The sequence below is a fragment of the Mustela nivalis genome (genome assembly GCF_964662115.1).
Source record: "Mustela nivalis genome assembly, chromosome: 2".
NCBI classification, from domain to species: Eukaryota; Metazoa; Chordata; class Mammalia; order Carnivora; family Mustelidae; genus Mustela; species Mustela nivalis.
The window spans coordinates 72558783-72581485 of NC_139021.1; the positions used below are offsets into that span (position 1 = coordinate 72558783).

The window sequence follows — 22703 nt, forward strand, 5'->3', positions numbered from 1 at the left end:
TTTCATCATCTTAGAAAATATTTCTCAAGGATCAGAGTATAGTTTATGTGCCAGACATTCAAGAATCAGTTTCAGTCTGTTAGAATTTTTTTAAATCCTAGTTTTAAGTTGTTTATTATGGAAAAAAAAATTAATTGCATTAGAGAACTTAAATTACACATTATTTTTGGCCAGAGATGAAGACCTAAATTTGAAAAGTTTTAGAGTTATACAGTGCCTTTCTGTTATAAGTAATTAAAAATTTTAAAGATATAAAGTTAAATTTGGAAATTCAAAGTTTGAGTTATTTGTAAGTTATTCCTTAGGTGGCTTTTGTTGTTTTATGGTGGAACCTTCACTTTTCACCTTTATTCTCAAAGTTCCACTGATACTCAAGCAGTTGAGATCAATAATAATAGAATTTTATTTTATTAATGCTTATAGATTCTCTGTGTGACAGGATTTCAATTAGGGCATGTTGCTGTTCCGCAATGTCTGGGGCCTAAGCTGAGGAGATTCAAATGACTGGCTGATATGTGAATGGCTGGGTACGAGAATCCTCTGGAGGCTTCTTTACTTAGAAGTCTGGTGCCTGGGCTGTAATGACTTGAGAACTGGGCTCAGCTGGGATTGTTGACAGAATCTCCTTGGGGTTTAGGCTTCTCACCTCAGGGCTGCTGGATTCTAGGAGTAGGTATCTGGAGACCTAGCATTACAACAGAAGCAGTAATGGGTAAGTAGCTGCTTACCCTTCTTTGACCTCATGTTGGTAGTTGTCCTCTGTTAACTTCCAACTGCATTCTGCTGCTTATATATGTATCTCTGCAACTAGCCCTGATTCAAGGTGAGGAGAATTTAGATTTTGTATCTTGAAGGAAGTTCTGCAAGGTTACTTTGCAGAAGCCATTTGGGATAGGAGATAATATAGTGACCATTGACCATGTGTAGACTAATACAGTCTGCCACATGATGTCCTCATTGTCAAATTTATGTCTTATTATCTACTGAATAGTGCCACTTGAACATTTCAATGGCTTAAAACAAAACACTACTAAAACATACCTTTTCTTCACCCCTGCTCCTTTACCCCTACTCTCTCACATAGTGAGAAAACTGCATTTTGTGTCTAAGTTAATGGTACCTCTATAACACAGTTATGCAAGCCAGATCTCCGCTTGCTGACAGTCTCTCCTCCCCTAGATAAGTGAGATTGTTTCATTGGTTTTCTTTTGAGGTGTTCATGGAATTCACATTTATCCATCCCTATCATCACATCTTTAGACCATTGCCTCCTCTTTAGGTTGCTGTAGCATTCTATTTAACTTCTGTATTTTTATTTACTCCTTAGCTGTGTAAGATGCGGTTCTTAAGTCACATAATTGGCTTTGAAAAAGTAAACCGAGTAGAACATATACATCCAAAGAATGTTATTTTCAAAATAATTTCTGCATTTTTGCTTTTAAAAATTTTTCTACAAATAATTATTGAGCAGCTACCATGCATAAGACATTGTGTTAGCCATATTTGTTCTGTAATCTGTATTTCCCTTTTATAATGCTCATGACTGTTCATGTTGCACTATAATTCTTTTTCTTTTTTTTAATTGTGTTAGTCACCATAAAATTCATCATTAGTTTATGGTACATTTGTTTTTTAATAAATGTTTTTGTTAAAAGTTGCTTCCATATATATATATATGTATATGTATATACATATACACACACATACACATATAGTCATAATTGATCAAATCACTGTTTTTAATTGATCCTATATCATCTTTCTAGTTTGGGTTGCAGGCTTCTGGAGGCTAATGAGAGCTGTGTTCTCTTTTTCTAGAATAAACTTACAATTTGAAATGGTTCAAAGAAGGACTAAAGTTAAGAAGTTTTGTTTTGTGGTTGCATACCATTCTTCATACTTGGCTGTGTGCCAACTGTGACTAATTGGCAGTTAGACTCCAATTCCCTTTCTAGAGATTTTTCCTTCTGTGGGGTTATTCATTTAAAAGAAACAGGCAAGAAAGAACTGCAAACAATGAATTTCACAAATATTTCTGAATACTGGCACTATTATGATAATTGATGCATAGCCTCCTACATGCTGCTTTGAAGGAGACAGCAGTTTGGATGTATAAGTTCTAATGTGTTTAATAAAATAAACTATTTATTTCACTTATAAGGTTTTTCTTTAGATTACCAGTTTAGTTTGCATTGAGTAAATACTGTTGTCCTACAAACTATACTTAAGACAAAATAATGTCTTGAGAGGTAGATCTAAATTGTTCATAGTGTATAGATGATGGAATTTGTTGAATTGTATTGGTATTATTTTGAAGTCTGTATTTGTATTTTCATTGGGTGAAAAGCTGCTAAGCAGGTTGATAGCATAATATTATGTGAGGGAATATTTAATACACTTTGGGAATCAAGCACATAACTTGTTTATAATCAGTTATTTTTCAGTAAATCTTTATTTCCTATTTATTAAGTAAGTCCTGTGCCTTATCAGTTGTGTTCACTTGGTTCCAGTTATTTAATGTACCTAGAAGGAATAAACTTGTATTTCTTTCAAAGTACTTCAAATCTGTATTTTTTATGCTAATTCCCAATGACCCATTTCCTCCAGTTTTAATCTTTCTATATATAAGGCAGTGGTTGTGATTCTGTAGTTTTCAAAAATTTTTATAAAACTAGTTCTAAAGGAATAGGGAGAATTAATGGCTAGAGAGAAAGTAATTCCCACAAGAATTTCAGTAATAAAGTTTTAAAGGTCTAGGACTACATAGTTTAAAAACCTAACTATCACTGAACAGATTCGTCATCTGATTTTTAGCTTATTTCAGCTCAGAAGTGATGACTTTTCTTACGATATCCAATATTGTCTATTTGCGTTGTCTAGTGTTTCCAAAGCAGTGTAAAAAAAATATTTTGCAGTTTGTGGTCATCCTTGTCATGATTCTCACTTTAATGGCAAAGTATTTCACAGTTATGCACTATGTGGTTTTTAGTTTGAGTATACTAATATTTCTTAATTTGATGCTTTAATATTTTTTTCATCCAAGTGTGTTTTCTTTAATAATTGAGAATTAATTAGTTTACTTCTTGATTCTACTGTTGAAGGCCAACATGAAGCAAACTGTTTCTAAGCCCTAATTTATTAAAATAATTGCCTCAAAACTCTGTATTACTGGGTATTCATTATAAGAAAGTCAAAGGAATTCCTTTTTAGCATGCACCCACTCGTCCAAGAATTCTTACAAGTACAATAAATGGGTGGGTGAAACCAAAGCCAGGGTAAATAAAACTCAACTATCTTCTACTCATTTCTTTTAACTGCTTTATAGCAGTGATTCTTAAACTTTTTTGCAGATCAGAATCCCCTTGAAGCCATGTAAAAACACAGACTGTAGGACTCATTACTAGAGTACTAATTTGATACTTACTAATTCAGTATGTCTCTGTGGGTCCTGGTGGTTGGTGGTGATGCTGCTGGTTCTGAGGCCATATTTTGAGAAGCACTGCTTTATAATGTTTATCCTAATAATTGTAGAATGAATTTTTCCATTCAGTTCCATTAGTTAATAGAAGGTTGCTTAAATATAACACAGTGTGTCCTGTGTTATACACTAAGACCAGAGAAACTAGTTTCTGGATCATTACTTACCAGCTGTCTGACCTTAAAGTTATTATTTAACAAATCTGTTACATGGTTTCCTCCTCCATAAAATGAAGAGTTGTCCTTTGAGGATAAAATTAGGTAATGTGTGGAAAAATGTTTTAAACTCTACATTGCTGCACAAATGTAAAGTAGTATTGTATATTCTTTAAAATTTTCAGCTTGTTTTAAAATACTGTGGCTAGAGGATAATGTGCTAAGCGAAATAAGTCAGTCAGAGAAAGACAATTATCATATGATCTCACTGATATGTGGAATTTAAGAAACAAGGCAGAGGATCATAGGGGAAGAGAGGAAAAAATGAAACAAGACGAAACTAGAGAGGGAGACAAACCTTAGAGACTCTTAATCACAGGAGACAAACTGAGGGTTGCTGAAGGGGAAGGGGTAGTGGGATAGGGTAATTGGGTGATGGACATTGAGGAGGGTAGTGTTGTAATGAATCTTCTTACAGAAGACTGATGATGAATCACATACCTATAGCCTGAACAACAAACAAACCAAAAATACTGTGGCTTATCATACTGTTATGTTAAATATTTTGAGAAGTACTTATTTTCTGCCTCCCCCTATTGCCCCTTGTCCTTTTAATCTTGATTACTTTTTAGTGACGATGTCTTTAAGTAGTCTCAAATGGGCTTGGAAAGGAAACATGTTAAAATGAATGGGATTCTATAAGTAAAAGCATTTTGTGGGACCAGAAAGGTAACTATGCAAGCTATGTTGATAGTTGTCAGTGGGAAAACTTGTAATTATTCCGTGACCTTTAAAGATTTTATCAAAACAGGCACGCCTGGGTGACTCAGTAGGTTAAGCGGCTGCCTTCAGCTCAGGTCATGATCCCAGGGTTCTGGGATCAAGTCTTACACGGACTCCTTGGTCAGCAGGGAGCCTGTTTCTCCCTCTGCCTCTGCCTGCCACTCTGCCTGCTTGTGCTCTCTCTTTCTCTCTCTCTGACAAATAAGTAAATAAAATCTTTTAAAAAAAAGATTTTATCAAAACATTTAAAACTTTTTTTTACTGTGGTTATAAGTGTATAGCGAAAGGAAAAAGTAAAACTCCTTTTTAGTACAAGGTAATTTAAAACATTAGAAATGTTGAGTTAAATTGTTTTATTTCCTTGTAAAAAAAAAACTTATCCAGATCAGTTTGAATACTGAGGGTTGCTCAGAAGAAAATATAGTACTATCTGAATTAGAGAAACATTACATTCAGTGTAGTTTATGTTAGTTATGTTTTATTAGACTATTTACATATGGACATTTAGGGGTGCCTGGGTGGCTTAGTTGGTTGAATGTTCAACTCTTGATTTTGGCTCAGGTCATGATCTCAGTGTTGTGGGATTGCATTCATGTCAGACTACACGCTCAGTGGGGAGTCTGCTTGAGATTCTCTCTTTATGCCCCCACTAAAATAAATAAATAAATAAATAGGTAGATAAATATGGACATTTAAAAAATAATGGAATCAGGGTGGTGGGGTTATGGACATTGGGGAGGGTATGTGCTATGATAGTGCTATGAGGTGTGTAAACCTGGCGATTCCCAGACCTGTACCCCTGGGGCTAATAATACATTATGTGTTTAGAAAAAAATAAAAAATTAAATGAATAAAAATAGTGGAATCATAGAATAAAATGGCTCATAGAGTCTGATAAGATCCTTTGAACCCTAATGTTTTAGAGCAAAGGTCAGCCAACCTTTTCTATAAAGGGCTTTTCAGGCCAAGAAGAAAAATCAGGGATATTATGTAAGTACTTATGTAATAAGAGAAAACAAATTTATACAGAGAAGGAGAAAGTCAATGAAATTTACACATTTTTTTTTATTGACGAGATTCAAAATAATCATAATCGAGTATAAATTTTGTAATCCTGGTCTAAGGAGAATTCTCTTAGGTGGAGTAACATCTTCACTGAATTTGAAGGTTAGTGTACCCCGTCGTCAAATTGATTGACGACAGTGTTCAGATGTTCAGCTGTAAAAACTATTTCTAAACTTAGGAAAAAGTGGTGGGTGGGTTTGGCATGTGAGCCATAGTTGTTGACTGATGTTTTGGAATACAAGAGACTTTTGCTATCATCTAGTATTGAAGTGAAGGTTGTTTCCCAAGATCACAAGGCTATTTAGTAATAGGTGGTGTGAAAATCATAGTGGTATTTAAAATAAACTACTTCTGATGTTCTTAACTGATGTATTATTAACCAGAATACGCTCTTTCCTACTGTTTTTATAAATGGAAATTCACCTTCTACAAAAACTGCCAATTAGTATTTTAAAAACGAAAAATAAGGTTTTAAAATTTTTAATGAAGATTTGGGGGCAGTTAATAGATTTTTCCTTCATTTGTACTGTATTTTTAAGGTGATTTAAATTAATTTTAATTACATGTATTGGTGAACTGTACAGTTTTTTAGTATCAGATATTGTGAGCTTTTTTAAAGTAGTATTTTAAATATCTACAGTTACTGTTTTCATATTGTCCCCCTTCCACTTCTACCACTGGTAAAATGGAAAGAGCTTTAATCCACAGAGGACTAGACTGAAACACCAAATATTAAATGCTTGGCACAGAGTAGGTAATGAATAAATTGTGTGTGTATGACAAAGTAATTTGACAAAGCCACTTTATAAAGGGCTTAATATAGTCTCCAGATGACTTTTACTAATTATTAAATTATAGTTTAGTAGTTTCTTTTGATACCAAATTTAACACGTTTATTCAGTATTCAAAGATACATCTATGTAATAGAGTGGTTAAGAAACCAGGATCTGGAAGTAGATTATTTAGTTGTGAAACCTGATTAGCCATACACCCAAGCCGTGCAGCCCTTGAGCAAATTAACCTCTTTGTGCCTCACTTTCCTGATCTTTAAAATGAAGATGTTAGTACAAATCTCATAGGGCTGTGAGGCTTAATTATGTTGGTACATAGTTTGTTCTCAAGAACTATTGGTTACAATAATAGTAATTATAAATGTTATATTTGACTGTTTTACTTTCCAACTTTTTTCAGACAGGTTTAATCAGTTAACCAGACATTCCCCCCCACGCCCCCAACCTATCAGTTAAATTTAAGAGTCTTTTATTACAGGTAGGATTTACCTAATTTACCTCATTTCATAAGTTATAAACAACAAAAGGGAAAATTTCCCATTGGACTGGGCATGTGTATTTTATAGTGCTTTATGTAGTCATAAGTAGAAATATTGGTTAAATATCAGCACATGTACGTGGTCAAGAAGTTATAGTCCTGATCTGATACCTTGAGATAATCACAAGAGTGATTACATGTAGAGGTTTTTTTTTAACCCCTCACGGAACATGTACCCTATATTTTATAACTTGAATACATAATATTCCATTCTTAGTATTAATGCTTCTGGTTAGCATAGTTACTTCACCAAAAAAAATCTACTTTGACACAAGAAATTCTTTGGGAATTAGTAATCCGCAGTTGTATTTAACTTATGGTTATTAATATATATTCTTTGTATAGTTTCATTAAACTGAAATACATTAAACTGTATTTCATTAAACTTTGTAAATTAATACATTTAGCAGCAAAAGAATTTTAGTACTGAATTTCTTTTCAATTTGCATTCTTCCCAACTTCTTATAGAAGTTACAAATGAGTTTACAAAGCCTGTAATCAAATTACTTAATGGTCTTTCTTTTGTCATGTTTTCTAACATATGCCTCTTTTTTCTCCCCAGAGGAAATAAAAGCGGAAACTGAAAAACAGAGGTTTGTAGGGTTTCTTTTCTTTATTAAAAATAATTTGCAGACTTATCTTGGCCAAATAGTAATGTAATCACCAATATGTGGCAGATTTTCTGTATATGATCTTTATAATAAAACTAGTAAAAAATGGCTTAAGAAGTATAAGCAAAAGATCTCATAAATAAGTCTATAAGGGTATTCCTGAAATACCATCTGATATGTTTTAAAGTCTTTGCTTAAAAACTTTGATTCATATTTAGGAGGATTACTAAATATTTGTTTTGTAATTTAAATACTTTTTAAGTAATTAAATAACTAGTTTATTTGATTTTTCTTGCATTTAGTTACAGTAGCCACTAGCTTTTGACCTGTAGCAAATTGAAATTTCCCTAGGGTTTGGGTACCCTTATGAAATATGGGAAGATAAAATTTGGTTTAGTAAAATTCCCTTTAGAACTGAAACTTTGTATTTTTATATGAGTTTATCATCAATATGAAAAATGTGATATTCTATTCGGACTCTTCTTTTTCCTTTAAGTCCTCCTCATGGAGAAGCGAAAGGTGGATCAAGCACCCTTCCACCAGTGAAATCAAAGACAAATTTTATTGAAGCAGACAAGTACTTCTTACCCTTTGAATTGGCATGCCAGTCTAAATGTCCTCGTATAGTTAGTACATCTCTTGATTGTTTACAGGTATGTGTAAAATGTCATTATCTAAAAACTATTTAATTGAATGTGTTTCTAAACATTACTCATAATTGGTGATTCAGACATTTTCCATGAAAGCCTTGAATATTTTTGTTGTGATAAGAGACCAAATGGTTGCTTATGTTTGAGAGAGAGAAAATAATAGTTGTAAAAAAATGTTCCTAGTTTAAGGGTAACAAAAATCATTAGTTAGCTTAGTGAGACACATTATCTTTACTAAGTGTCGATTTGGTCTCATTTTCCATCAGTGAGATGAAAAAACAGTAAGACTTTTAACCTGCTGCTGAATTTACATATTTTATGATTTGCAGATTTTACTAAATCATTTGCAAATGATTTTACTAAATGCTTTCTGTTTTATTTAAAGCAATAGGTTAATATTGACAGTTTAGTATTTATATTCACTGCCAGACTAAAGCTCTGATTTTCATTTATGTCAGAAAAATTCCTGAAATCTTTCGTCCTGTTTAATTTACATGCACACACACACAGGATTCTTTTAAGACTTAAGATACTTGTAAAATACCCAGATAGAGGGGTCTTATCTTTTTAGGTATTTTTACTGTTCAGGAACTTATACCTATTTAACTGATATTTCAATGGCTAGGAAAAGACCATATTCATATGATTTTATTCCAAAGATAGATTAAGTTCATTTGATTTATAACCTTATTTTCCCTGAAAAATTAAAAATTAAAATTATGATATCTAAGGCTTTCAGGGCTTTAATGGATGATGAATGAACAAATCTGTGATTTATAGCCAGTGTGTGGAAATTGAGTTTTCTGCATTTTCACAGATCTGATGTGGAAAGAGATTCTGAGTCACTTAAATGTGTTAATACAGCTTTCACAAAAGCAGTATCAATATAATGGTATAATGCAGTAAGCTATTCTGATTCATCAGAGATAAGGTCTGAGACCTGGCTTTCTCAAAATATTGCCTGATGGTTTTATTGTGGCTATTATGTTTTTGTGGTTATTATGAATATCAGTAATTTTACATGTTTATAGCTAATAAAGTTTTCTTCAGGAAAAGTTGGTAAAACCTTGGCTTTGATTTTACTTTAATGTTTTTGTGTAAAAAGTTTAATATTACTGAATTATATGATTTTAATGTATATTTAATTAGCATATTTATTAGCTTAACGGGGATCTTGGATTCTTTTCCCATTTCAGAAACTTATTGCTTATGGGCACTTGACTGGCAATGCTCCAGATAGTACAACACCAGGCAAAAAATTAATTGATAGAATTATTGAAACAATTTGTGGCTGCTTCCAAGGTCCTCAAACAGATGAAGGAGTTCAGTTGCAGATAATAAAGGTAACTGATTATATAGTGAATTTGTAATTCATAATCCCCATATTTAAAAATCAGAAACCATTATCTTGGAAATATTTTGAAATCTCATTTTATGTGCTTCCCAACTGTAATAGAGGTAATTTAGGGGTTTTGTTGAATGTTATGAGTTCAACAATAAGATTATATTTCCAAGTCTTTTATTTTGAAGGTTCCGATTTAGGCTTGGGCCCCCAGAGTTTTTCAGTTTCTGTAATGTTGACTGTATATATTCCATCTTCCGAGCTTTAGGTCCATGTGATGTTCCTTTGACCCCTCTACTTTTTTCTCTACTTCTGGATTCTTTATAGTCTGACCTCTAGTCTCATGCTTCATCATGTGAACTATTTGTGTACCAGCTTTCCTGATTTCCTTGTACCTTTTCATCTGCTGAACCTGCTTAGCCGAACTTGGTGCTGGGTTTGTGCTATAATATACCTGGATAATTAAAGTCCTTTAAAGAAAAGGCACTCAGGAGGCGCCTGGGTGGCTCAGAGCATTAAGCCTCTGCCTTCAGCTCAGGTCATGTTCTCAGGGTTCTGGGATCGAGTCCCGCATCGGGCTCTCTGCTCAGCAGGAAGCCTGCTTCCCCTTCTCTCTGCCTGCCTCTCTGCCTACTTATGATCTCTGTGTCAAATAAATAAATAAAATCTTTAAAAAGAAAAAAAAGAGAAGTCACTCAATTATTTTTTCAGTCTCTTATAAATTTTGAATTCTTAATATGACTACTAATGGTAGTGGTGATGCATTTATACAGTAAAATTTTCTTACACCTTTAGTACTTTTGAAATCATTTACATGTATCAAATGTTTTTCATGTGTGAATGTAGCCCCTTCTGAGCCTTTCAGTTTCATATCTGTATTCACTTCACAAGTCATATTTTTATTTTAAAAAAGCTAGTTGGCTTATCATTTGTCAGTTGGCCTATCATTTGCAGCTACATATGAGTCATAGTTTATTTAGCTTATACTCAGTGCTGACTGCATAGCATTGTACAGCATAAAAGGACCGAGGAGTCCTTGCTCTTGAGAAATTGCAGGAACCCTAATGTATGAACTTTCATGCAAATTTAAGTTGTTGACTTTGTTGGAGGATTCACTTAGGAGTATTTTAAATGCTTTATTCTAATTTAATCTGATATTTTAATGCTGTATCCTATTTGTAAACCTCTTCAACAACAACAGCAGTACATTTATTGAGTCTGGTCTATAAGAAAGATCTCAGAAAAATTTCGAAGTGAGTAGGACATTGTGTATCCTCCAAAGTTGACAGTCTCATTTGATAGATATAGCATATGAAGCATATCTCTGTTCTTTAGTGACAGAGTTAATGCTGCACATTTTAAGAAACTAAGTAACATTTTTATTAAAATGAAACTTGGGTTGAAATAGTATGATTGAATAGTTTTCTAGTGTTCTAGGTTTGGATTATTTGGAAATTATTACCAATTGATGATATGTATCCAAGGCTGGTAGAAATTCTCTTGGTGTACACTGAGAATTCTGTTAGTGTGTACATGAAAGTGGTAATGGTGTCTGAAAATACTCATATTTTTGTGCTGAAACTCTGGGTGTAGAAAATTGCTTCAACTGTGTCTTTCTTTTTATTTATTTATTTATTTATTTATTTTGTGTGTGTGTGTGTGTCTTTTTAAAGGCTTTACTTACTGCAGTAACATCTCAACACATAGAAATTCATGAAGGAACTGTACTGCAAGCTGTGAGAACATGTTACAATATCTATCTAGCAAGCAAAAATCTCATCAATCAGACAACAGCCAAAGCTACTCTTACTCAGATGCTAAATGTTATCTTTGCACGCATGGAAAACCAAGCAGTAAGTATTAAAAACAGAGAGATTTAAAGAATACCACAGGCATCAAATATAGAGAAGAGTTTATAGAGAAATTACAGTGAAATCTTTTGTGCTTGTAGAGAAGAATATTTTCATTTACAGTTCTACTTACTGGAGATCTGTGGAATTATTTTGCTTTGTTTTGAGGTTTTGCTGACTTATCTGACTTTGGAAAAAACATTTTTCATGGTGCACAAGTAGAATTTGAAAGGTATTGTTGTTATCCTCATGGACGTGTTTATGAATTGATGATATTTTTTATTGTAGTCAAGCTTAATAGATCAATTTAATGTAGATCTAAAACTACCTAATTTGATCTGTTCTGCTATAAAATATTTTAGTCATTGCATCCTTTAAAAATAAAATATGTATCTATATTGTGGAAATACATTTGGTAGGGTAAGAGATCAACTGAAGAATCATTTGTACATATTTTTAAATTGTTCAGGTCTTCATAATTACAAATCAACTTTTAACTTTTTTTTTAGCCCATTTTAAACTTCAGATATTCCAGGGATATCTCCTTTACTCTCTTTCCTTATTTCCAGCATCTTATATATAACCATATTATAATAATCAGAATCAGAAATTGACACTTGTACATAACTTTTAAATAAACTGTAGAGCCTACTTGTATTTCACCAATTTTCCTACACATGTCCTTTTTTTTTGTTTCAAGATTGAATCCAGAATCTGACATTGTACTTAATCTGAATTTAGTAAAGGGTAGGGATGTTGCTAACTATTACTATTACTATTACTATTATTACTATTATAGTTCAGCTTAACATTATCCCTCCACATTTTAAACAACTCATTTTACCAGTACTGGAAAATTATTTTATTTTTTTCCAGTTGCAGGAAGCCAAGCAAATGGAAAAAGAAAGGCATCGGCAGCATCATCATCTGTTGCAGTCTCCAGTAAGCCATCATGAGCCTGAATCACCTCAACTTAGATATTTGCCACCTCAAACTGTTGATCACATGTCCCAAGAACATGAAGGGGACCTTGATTCCCATACAAATGATGTGGATAAAAGCCTTCAGGATGACACAGAACCTGAAAATGGATCTGATATTTCCAGTGCAGAAAATGAACAGACTGAAGCTGATCAGGCAGCTGCAGCTGAAAGTAATCTTTTTGAGAAGGGTTTTTGTGGGGCATGTGTGTGTGTGTTAAAGGGGAGAGTGTAGGCACGCATATTTGGTAAAGAAATGGGGGGAGGGTAGTATGCCTTCATGGATATCAGACACATTATGGTAATGTGGATTTTTCTATGCTAAGTGGTGAAGTTAATTGACTTCCACACATAAGACACCTACTAATGATACTATGCATTCATTGGTATCTCATGAGTAATATGATTTACAGATTTGTTTGGGAGGAGATCTGTGTCACTAAAAGAGGTCATAAGTGTCTGTTATCATGTTGTATAGGAACTTGAGTTTTTTCCTTAAAATTAGTTTCAGAGCCAACAATAGATCTATTTATTTAGTAAGGTTCTGGAATATGACTGAAGACTTTAGGTCATCAGAATGTTATTGGTTTGGAAAAATATTATGGTCTATAAAGTACTGAAATTTAGTATAAAAAGAAATCTTTTGAGAGACCAACTGCCTAACATACAGAAATATTCTTATGTCCTGATGTGTAGTAATCACTAAAATTGAGACGTTCTCCAATACTATTTTTCTAAGTAAATTTATTTATAAGAAAAGGATGAGGCCCTAGGGGGCTCAGTTGATTAAGCATCTGATTCTTGGTTTTGGCTTTCTGGTCATGATCTCAGGTTCATGAGATCAAGCCTCGGGTCAAGTTGGGCTCCAGGCTCTGTGCCCAGCATAGAGTCAGCTTGAGATCCCCCCTCCATCTCCTTCTGTTTCTCCTCCCACTCTTGTGTGCTTGTGCTTTCTTTCTCTCTCAAATAAATAAAATCTTTTTTGAAAAGGGGTTACAAGATAACAAAATTAAATTACATTTATTTATTTTACTAATTTTTTTTTCTAAAAATAATCACATGATATGATTTTTTTTTTTTCCTCCAAACATTATTTTGAGCTTTTGCTATTCCAGGGAATTTGGTTGTTCCCTTTGTTGCTTCTTAGGTTGGTGTCAAAAAATGATGGAAATTCTCTTGCCTGTTCACTGTGTATATGGTTAGGGCTTAGTAAGAGTTTATCTGAATTCTAGATTTTTCTTTGAGAAAAGACTTCTGTAATTTATTTTCAGCTCTTGATTTTTTTTTTTTTTTTAGCCACATCTTTTTTACAACAATAGTGGCATGAACATCAACAGTGGTATGTTTAGATGCCTTTTCACTATTTTTTATAGTCCTTTCCTATTTATTTTAAAAGGGGTAATTTTGATAAATCCAATCATTGACAGTAGTAAAGCTAATAGTAAATTTGTTCTAGTATGCCCTTGCCTGAATTTCACCTACTTTTACTGTGAGTTTATAAAGGGGCTAATTAAAAGGGCTAATCTCTAATAAAGCTGGGGCTTTATTTTTTCCTTCATTTCTTCATGGATTCAGTAAACCATTTATTTAGCATACTATGTTCTGGGCACTATGGAACTTGGGGTTAAAAAACTGATGGAGATAAAAACATTGTTCTTAAGGTACTCATGGTCTGCCTGGATGGTCGGGTGTATAAATGATGTATAATGTGATAAATATCCTGAAAGTGTCATGCACAAGGTCATTCTGCTTAGAAGAGTTAGGCAATATCTTTGTAGAAAAAGTGATCACGATTTAGTTGAATCTTATTATATAGGAGTTGGAATTGGCTAGCTAGAAGATTATCTGATAGAAGAAACAACATGGGCTGAGACCCAGGGAATGTAAGCATCTACTGTGTATGAGTCACCTTATAGGATACAGAATTATAAATAAAACATAACTAACTGTAATGATTACTTTGGCCCTAGAGGTATTTTCTCTCAATCGCTGATAAAAATAAAAATTCTTCCTGAGAAGCATTGGTTAAGAGTGCTCTGGAGTTAGATTATCTTCTTTGAATCACTTCTCTATCACTAATTAGTTTTATCACTTTGGACATAATAGTTAACTTCTCTAATAATTTCCTGTGTGTAATATTACTGTTACTATAATCTATTTCTGTTAGATTATTTGTGTGAGAATTGACTCTTGATTCACTAGTTATTTTATACACATATTAGTGACTGTGTGTATTTAGTTTTGTTGAAACTAACTTTCAGATTCTAGATAATTTTAGCCAACTAGAGCACAGAAATACAAAGCTTAGGAGCACTGGCTGGCTCAGTCATTAGAGTGTGTGACTCTTGGTATTGGTGTTGTGAGTTCAAGCCCCATGTTGGGTGTAGAGATTACTTAAGAAATAAAATCTTAAAAAAGTACAAAGCTTAAGGCTGGTGGAAAAATTACCTTGTCAGAGGTAATTTTATATATTTTTACTTTGCTAAAAATTTAAGTGTTATTGTATTTGAATTTTTTTATAAAATAAAACTGATTTGGTGTGCTTATTTATCAAATTTCCCCTTGTGGCATACAGTATTATATAGAATGTAGCAAATATAGATTAGTAGTGGTGAACAATAGAGAGGACAAGATTCTGGAAGCCAAAATCATAAGTAGTGGTCCTTTATAGTAGTATGAGTGGGGATGGGTGTATTAACCCTATCAACTAATATGCAGTCTGATGCCATTTGGAGTAGGGTCCCAGATCCCAAAGCATCCCAAAGTGCTAATTGAGCCTTCCTGAGATATTTGCGTCATTTTAGAAAACCCAATGGAAATCCTATTTTTATCTGCAAGCTAACTCTGGAGTGTCAGGTTTTACCAGTTTCTCTTAAGCTGTTCAGAAGTTCTGATGGGCTTTTAAATTTGCTTTTGATTGTTAAATTGGGGAACAAATTCTTTTCTTGTTAAATTTGGTTTTATACTGGATATGTGGATTATTTGGGGGAAAGAGTAAGGAAGGGCTGGAAAGCACTGGTGGACACCCAGGTAGCCCTATGTCTCTTCTTTAAGAACCTCAAAAATATTAAGGCACAATGATGAGCTTGTTATTACTGATGAACTGAATTAATCAATGTAGGCTCTAATTACATTTAATATATACTTATAAGAGGTCAGATGTGTTAGAAATATTTCATTCAGAGGCACCTGGCTGGCTCAATCATTGTGTCTGCCTTCAGCTCAGGTCATTATCCCAGGGTCCTGGGATCGAGCCTGCATTGGGATCCTGCCCAGCAGGAAACCTGCTTCTCCCTCTCCCACTCCCCCTGTATTCCCTCTCTCGCTCTCTCTCTTTCTCTCTCTCTCTCTCTGAAATAAATTAAAAAAAAAAAAAGAAAGAAATGTTTCATTCAAAATACTTCAAAGTATTTGGCTCCTAAAAGAATAATCTAGAAAACCTACTTAAGTTGAATCATCATTTTTAATAGTTTGTCAGGTAAAGCATTTTTTAAGTTGACTTGAATTTATAAATATTTTTAATTTGGGTTAGTTACGAATTTTGAAGGTTTAACTTGTAATCGCTTCTAGTTTCATTTATCATATTTTCTTTTATTCTTAATTTTTAAGGAAGGTTTTTAAATTTAAATGTTTAGTAAAATTTCCAAAAAGTTCATATTTTCTTGGATTTTTCTTTTTTAAAGCGTTATCTAAAAATGACATATTATATGATGGAGAAAACCATGACTGTGAGGAAAAGCCACAAGACATTGTACAGAGCATTGTAGAAGAAATGGTGAACATCGTTGTTGGAGGTAGTGTATTTCACTCAACGTTAGTTTTTTCTGTCTTTGAATATTTCATCCCACTACGGGGGCTATTTATATAATGTGTGGAGCAAAAATACAAGCTTTCTCAAATTGGAGTGTGTGTATAGGAAAAATACTTAAGTATCTTTAATTATAGAACAGTTACTCCCTTTTTTCCTCCAGGTTCAGTTATAGTCTTTCATAAAAACCCATTATTCCCTACTGAGTTAAAGAAAAGTTGATGCCATTTCATTTTTTTGTTTTTATGTTTGGTGGCAGAGGTACATGCTTTATACTCCTAAATGTTTGAAACTCTATAAACCAGAAAATACTAAAATTGATTTGGTTTTGAATATGTGTATCTTTTTTGGAAAAATCCATGCTTTCTTACACCTTTATTATCACAACCAATGTATAGTTGATATAAGGCCAGTTCCTATCTTATGGATTATATTATAAAGATGTTGTAAAGTTTGTTAGGAATTTAACTCACATTTTCCATAAATAGTACTATTTGTAGAGAGGATTAGATTTGAGACCAGTCCACTGAAGCTTATTTACCCATGATTTTTTGCACGGGAGTAAGCATAGTACTTTGCTACATACACTTCTAGAAGTATAATTAAATGTCCAGTATGGCTCTTGAATGAGAATAACACTGTTTCAGCAATATCTAACTCCCACTTATAGCATCATTCCTAAGAATATATTTTCTTCTTTAATGAAACACTAGAACCAGGCATCCATCTGATTGCCTTCTCATTTTTTCATCTTTTCATTCAGCAAATACTAAGGAAGTGCATACAGTTGGGTGGCACTGTAGGGGGATACAAAAGTTAATCCAAGATAGACCAAATGATAAGTGCCATTACAAAGAAACAGCTAACATCCTATTAAAATTCAGAAAAAAAAGTGATTATTTCCAGCTTAAGTGATCGAGGAGGGCTTCATGTAGGAGATGACACTTGAACTTAGACTGTATGGATTCACACAGGTATGGGGAGTGGTATTTGATGTATTGGAAGCTCTGTTGGCTCAAGTCTAGAGGAGAGGACTTCTGCCAGACTACCACCTGGAAATTGACAGCTAGTGGTTTGGCTGAAGTATAAAGTATGTGATATCATATAATAGAAACTAAGGTTAAAGAACAAACTTGCTGATTAAAGGTTTAAGATTTTAGGCTTCATTCCATCATAAAATAAATTACCATCAAGGATCTTTAAACTAAGAGATGGAATAATTAGAATTATGTACCAAGAAATTAAGTGGGGAAGTAGAAAGTACAGTGGGAGACTAGTGTAGTAATGGAATTCTCAATAAGGTGAAACGGTGGAAATGGAGAGGGAAACATGAATGGGAAGTGAGATAATGAATGTTAAGTCAAGAAGACTTTGCAACTGATAAAATACCTGGGTGAGAAAGAGAAATTATAAGGTGTGTCAAAGATCCCCAAGAATACCCCAGGGTTTTGTGATTCACTAGAAGGAATCACAGAATTCATTAGTTATGCTCACCATTAAAATTTTTATCATGTAAAGGTACAGTACAAAATTATTAAAGAGAAAAGGCATATGGGGAAATGTCTGCAGGAAATCAAATGCACACTTCAGGCATACTGTCCTAGTGAAGTCACACAGAAGGTTCTTAATTCCTCCACATCAGATTGTGAGTGCTGGTTACCAGGGCAGCTCATTAGACTCAGTGCCCAAAGTTAGGTTGTCTCCCTTTACTTGCATGTACCCAAATTTCAGATTTCCTAAAGCAAAGCTGGTTTTTAGCATAAACCACATTATTTGTGCAAGTGGTTTAGGCACAGTGAGCCACTCTTACTAGTTCTGGGAATGGTGGGAACCCTCCCAAAATGTAAGTTCCTGGGGGCCAGGCAAGGGCCAACCTTAAAAGCCTACCTTTCTGAGGATAGGGAGTCTCAGGCTTACTGTGTTAACTCCTCTATGCATGGGTGGTCAGCCAGTTTCTCAGCCTAAATGGGTAGCTGGATGGTTTAGAACTATTGGAATTAAATCATGTTGGAAGAGAAGTTGGCTTGGGGAAAAATGTACTAAATTATATTTGACTACAAAATGTGCTTCTGGTACACCATCCATGTGGGAATTTTATGAAATACATAATAGAAATATAGAAATATGTAAGATGTCAAGGCAGGTGCTATAGGTGGGAGTCCTTCTGTTAAAATTAATAGTTGAAGCCATAATCTTGAGGAATATGAATTTTAAAACGAACCCCATAAAACCCTGTATACTTAGAATCAGAGAATAAAGAGCATTGTGTGTCCATGCAGTCTTTAAAAGTTTAATAATGTATATGAGGGGATGGTAAATTATATTCCATGAACCAAATTTGGCCCATTGCCTATTTTTGTAAATAATGTTTTCCTGGAACACATGCTCGTTTGTTTATGTTTTGCCTTCAATAGCTATCTTTGCACTACAAAAGTAGAGTTGAGTAGTTGCAACAGACCATATGGCCTGCAAAGCCTAAAATGTTTACTAACTGGCCCTTTGCAAAAAAACTTCACCAGTCTCGAATACATATCAATTCAGAGTGCGAAGTGAAATTTTTCTTTCATTTTTCTCTAACTTTTTACTCAGAATGTTTTCATACCTAGACAAAAGTCCAAAGACCAGTACGATGAACACTTATATGCCCTTTCTCTAGATTCACTACTTGTTAAGAATTTTGGTGCATATGTTTTATGTGTCTTTAAATAGACCTACACACACACACACATACATGTATGTGAATATGTGCGTTTTGCTCATCTTTCCTTGAGCCTTTAAAAAAATTGGCTATATATGTCTTGATACTTTATTCCTAAATACTTTAGCATATATCTTCTAAGAATAAGGGCATTCTCATACATAACCATAATTCATTTTCACACCTAAGAAAATTAACACTATTTTAAGAATATTTAATATAAATACTACATTTTAAAATGTCCCCAAATTCCCAAAATGTCTCTCTTATATACTTTTTTCCCTTTTCTTTTTTAAGTACAGGATCTGAGTACAGTTGCTGCCATTTGATTCTGTCTCTTTTGTCTCATTAGTTTAGAACAAGTCCTCTTGCCTCTTCCCCCATCTTCCATAACATTTACCTTTTTTTAAAGAGTATGATATTGTTTGTAGAGTATTACGCATTTTGAGTTGATATAACAGTTACCTAATTTAGATTAAATGTATTTGCAAGAATATTGCATAGGTAATGTTGGTACTTTTTATTCATCATGTTAGTTAATTGGTTCATAACAACAAGTTACCCATATTAGTGATAATGTTTCATCACTTGGTTAAGATGGTGACCACAGGTCTCTTCATTGTAAGGGAGACTTTTTACTTTTTAACTATAGTTGACCTTTCAACAAATGACATGGATTGGAACTGCATGGATTTGCTTTATGTGAGGTTTTTTTTTGCCCCATAAATACAGTCCTGTGAATGTATTTTCTTTTTGTTAATGATTTCCTTAGGATTTTTTCTTTCTAGTTTACTTGACTGTAAAAATACAGTATAAAATACATGTTGAACAATTGTTTATGTTATCAGTAACACGCTGCTTCTGGGCAGCATTTAGCTATTAGTAGTCAAGTTTTGGGGAAGTCAAATTACACAGTTTTCAACTACATGAGGGATTGGCCCTCCTAAGCCCCATGTAGGTCAACTGAAATATGAAATAAATAATCTTATTTCAAGATCATAGAAGGATCTTTCCAATTAGTGGTTTTAGCATCCATGAATGATCCTTGACTTACATATTGCATTGGTTACAAAATAGTGATTTCATAATTCTAACATTAATTGACGCTTTTCTATGGAGAAGAGCTCTTCTTCTTTAAAAAAAAAAATAATACTGTGAGCTCATGAGTTCTTTGCTATTCATCTTATTATAATTATTTACCATTATTCTTTGTTCTTGAGCTGGCCAGTAGGAATCCAGCTCCTTTGTCTTTCTGATGTGATTCTATTATCTTGAGCATTTCCTTGTTTTCTGGAAACAAGGTGTTTTAAGTTAAATGTTCAACTTTCCCTTGCCCCAGCTCTGGAATCAGTTGCTTCTTTAAGGAGTTTTTGTTCTTTTTAGTGGGCAATTATATTTAGCAACTAGGTGTACTCATTCCTGCTGAGGTGTCATGGTGTCGTTACTTCTTAGCCTTTGTAATGTACAGAGACAGGGAGATCTACCGCCACAAGTTCATATTGATAGTTCCCGGTCACATCAAGTGCCACTAGATTTTTCTTCATCTTCTTACATTTCACATTTGTATTTCCCTTTTCCCACAGTAAAAACCCAAATTCTCAGCAACAACTTACTAAAGTTCAATTTTTTTTTATATATGTGTATTTAGAATGCATCCTACTGAGGATGAGTAATAGCTACACTATTTACAGTTGTATAATTTATAATAGTAAACTGTATTAACTATTTTATTGATTTATTTATTTGAAGATCACTTGCATGAATGAGAGTCAAAATTATATAAAACATATACTCAGAATTCTTCTATCCATTCCTTGCTGACCTGCCTGACATAGGTAGCCATTTTCATTAGCTTTTAGTTTATCCTGTGTGTGTATGTATTTCCCCCAGATTAATAAGCAGGTACTTAACATTATTTCTCTTTCTTTTTGGCAAAACATTGTATATCTTCTCCTTTTTTTTTTGGTACCCCCCCTTTTTTTTCACTTAATATATGCTGTAAATACTCTTTTCAGTTGTAGGAATTTTCCTTATTTTTTCTCTTGGCTGTCTGCACAGTAATCTGTTATGTGGATGTATCATAGTTGACTCAACTAGTCCCTTATTGACAGGAACTTGGATCGTTTCCAGTGTTTTGCTATTACAAGTAATGCTGCCATGAATAACCCTGTACATCTGTATTGTTTCATATTTGTGGGGGTTTAGATTGGGGAAAGATTCATAGAACTGAGATTACTGGGTCAAGTGGTAAATTAATAAGATTAATTAGCTATTGCTAAATGTCCCTTCATAGGTATTGTACCATTATGCACGCTTTTTTTTTTTTTTTTTGGTACCATTTTGCACTCTTATCAGCAATATATAAGAGTGCCTTTTTCTTGATGATTGCTAGTGGAATTTAAAGTTTTGAATTTTTGCCAACCTGTTAGGTGAGAAATGTTTCTTAGTTTATTATTTTTTTAAATTCTAGTATATTTAACGTTTAGTGTTGTATTAGTTTCAGGTGTACAATATAGTGATTCAGCAGTTCCATACATTCCTCAAGGCTCATCATGATAAGTGTATTCTTAATCCCCTTTACCTATTTCACCCATTCCCCCTTCCCCTCTGGTAACCACCAGTTCTCTGTATTTAAATAGAGTTTGGGTTTTTTTTTTTTTTTGTCTCTTTTTTCTCTTTGTTCATTTGTTTGTTTCCTAAATTCCACCTGTGAGTGAAATTATATGGTATTTGTCTTTCTCTCACTGTCTTATTTCACTTAGCATAATACCCTCTAGATCCATTCATGTTGTTACAAATGGCAAGATTTTATTCTTTTTCATGGGTAAGTAATATTCCATTGTGTATGTATACCACATCCTCTTTATCCACTTCTTAGTTTGGTTATAATTTGCATTTCTCTGTGGATGAAAATTAAGTATCTTCTCAAATATAAGGGCCATTACATTTCTTTTTTTAGTGAATCATTTATAATCTTTCTGTTATTCTTGATTTTTTTTCCCTTAGGTTTTTTTTTTTTTGTATAGCATTTTCATTAGATGCTTATCAATTTTGATGTATGAGTAATTCATAACAAATACTGGCCTTTAGAATTTTTGGTTATTGAATACCTTCATATTTTCTTTTTTTCCCTTCTCTCTTCATTTTAACCTTTCTTTCTGTTGCACCATTTACATTCTCTTAAGCTTTGAAACCCAAAGCACTTACTTACTTTTACTAAGCCATTTCATGAGCACTTCCTTTCAAGATCTTTAATTTCTCCCACTGTTCTTCTTGGTGATTACTGAATGGTTCTTCAGCCTCTTATTTTTGGGGATTTGATGTTTTGTTTGCAAAATTATTGTGAGGGCTTCCTGTAAGGGCAGCACTTCTGCTGCTCAGTCAGAAAGGAACTTCTGCAAAGCTGTGGCTCCATGTGTAGAACAGGCAAGTGAGAGGCAGCAGATACTTCAAACAGCATGTGCCTCAACTCTTGTCACTTAAGTGTTTCTTTATTATCAGTTCTACTTTGTATTTCTTGAACTGTGAATCTTTCTGAATTAGTTTGAATTCTGAAAACATGCTCAGTGTCTTCTCCCACAGCAAAATCCTCAACCTGCTCTGTATTAACTTTCTTTAAATAAATTCTAGTTGCGTATCTTTTTACTTCTGTAACATACCTACCTCTCTCTGACTGTGCTATATCGGCCAAATCAGAGAATTTGTGCTAGTAAATTCAACTCAATAACATAGATTCAAGATTTACTATTTAAAAATACTTAATGTTGGACTGCGTATTAGAGCTTCAAGGACAATAAGACATCTTCTGACTATCAAGATTCTAAAATCTAGTGAGGGAAAAAGCCGCATTAATAGATAATGTCAATATTTTAAGCCCTGGAATAGAGGTGTGTTCAGGGTTCTACTGGAATCCCAAGTTCTACTTTCTGTAGAACTTGGGATTCCAGTCTTGAA

At 33.5% G+C, this 22703-nt stretch overlaps 1 protein-coding gene across 2 annotated transcripts in view; it reads left to right on the forward strand.

Moving 5' to 3' along the window:
• Positions 1-22703, forward strand: part of ARFGEF1 (ARF guanine nucleotide exchange factor 1) — a 151243-nt gene that overhangs the window by 40148 nt on the left and 88392 nt on the right. For both annotated transcript variants that reach the window (XM_082719102.1, XM_082719103.1), the window contains 6 exons: positions 7373-7403; positions 7918-8074; positions 9268-9414; positions 11087-11266; positions 12140-12416; positions 15927-16037. In XM_082719102.1, the coding sequence (XP_082575228.1) occupies positions 7373-7403; positions 7918-8074; positions 9268-9414; positions 11087-11266; positions 12140-12416; positions 15927-16037 (903 nt within the window). The remainder of the gene's footprint in view (positions 1-7372; positions 7404-7917; positions 8075-9267; positions 9415-11086; positions 11267-12139; positions 12417-15926; positions 16038-22703) is intronic.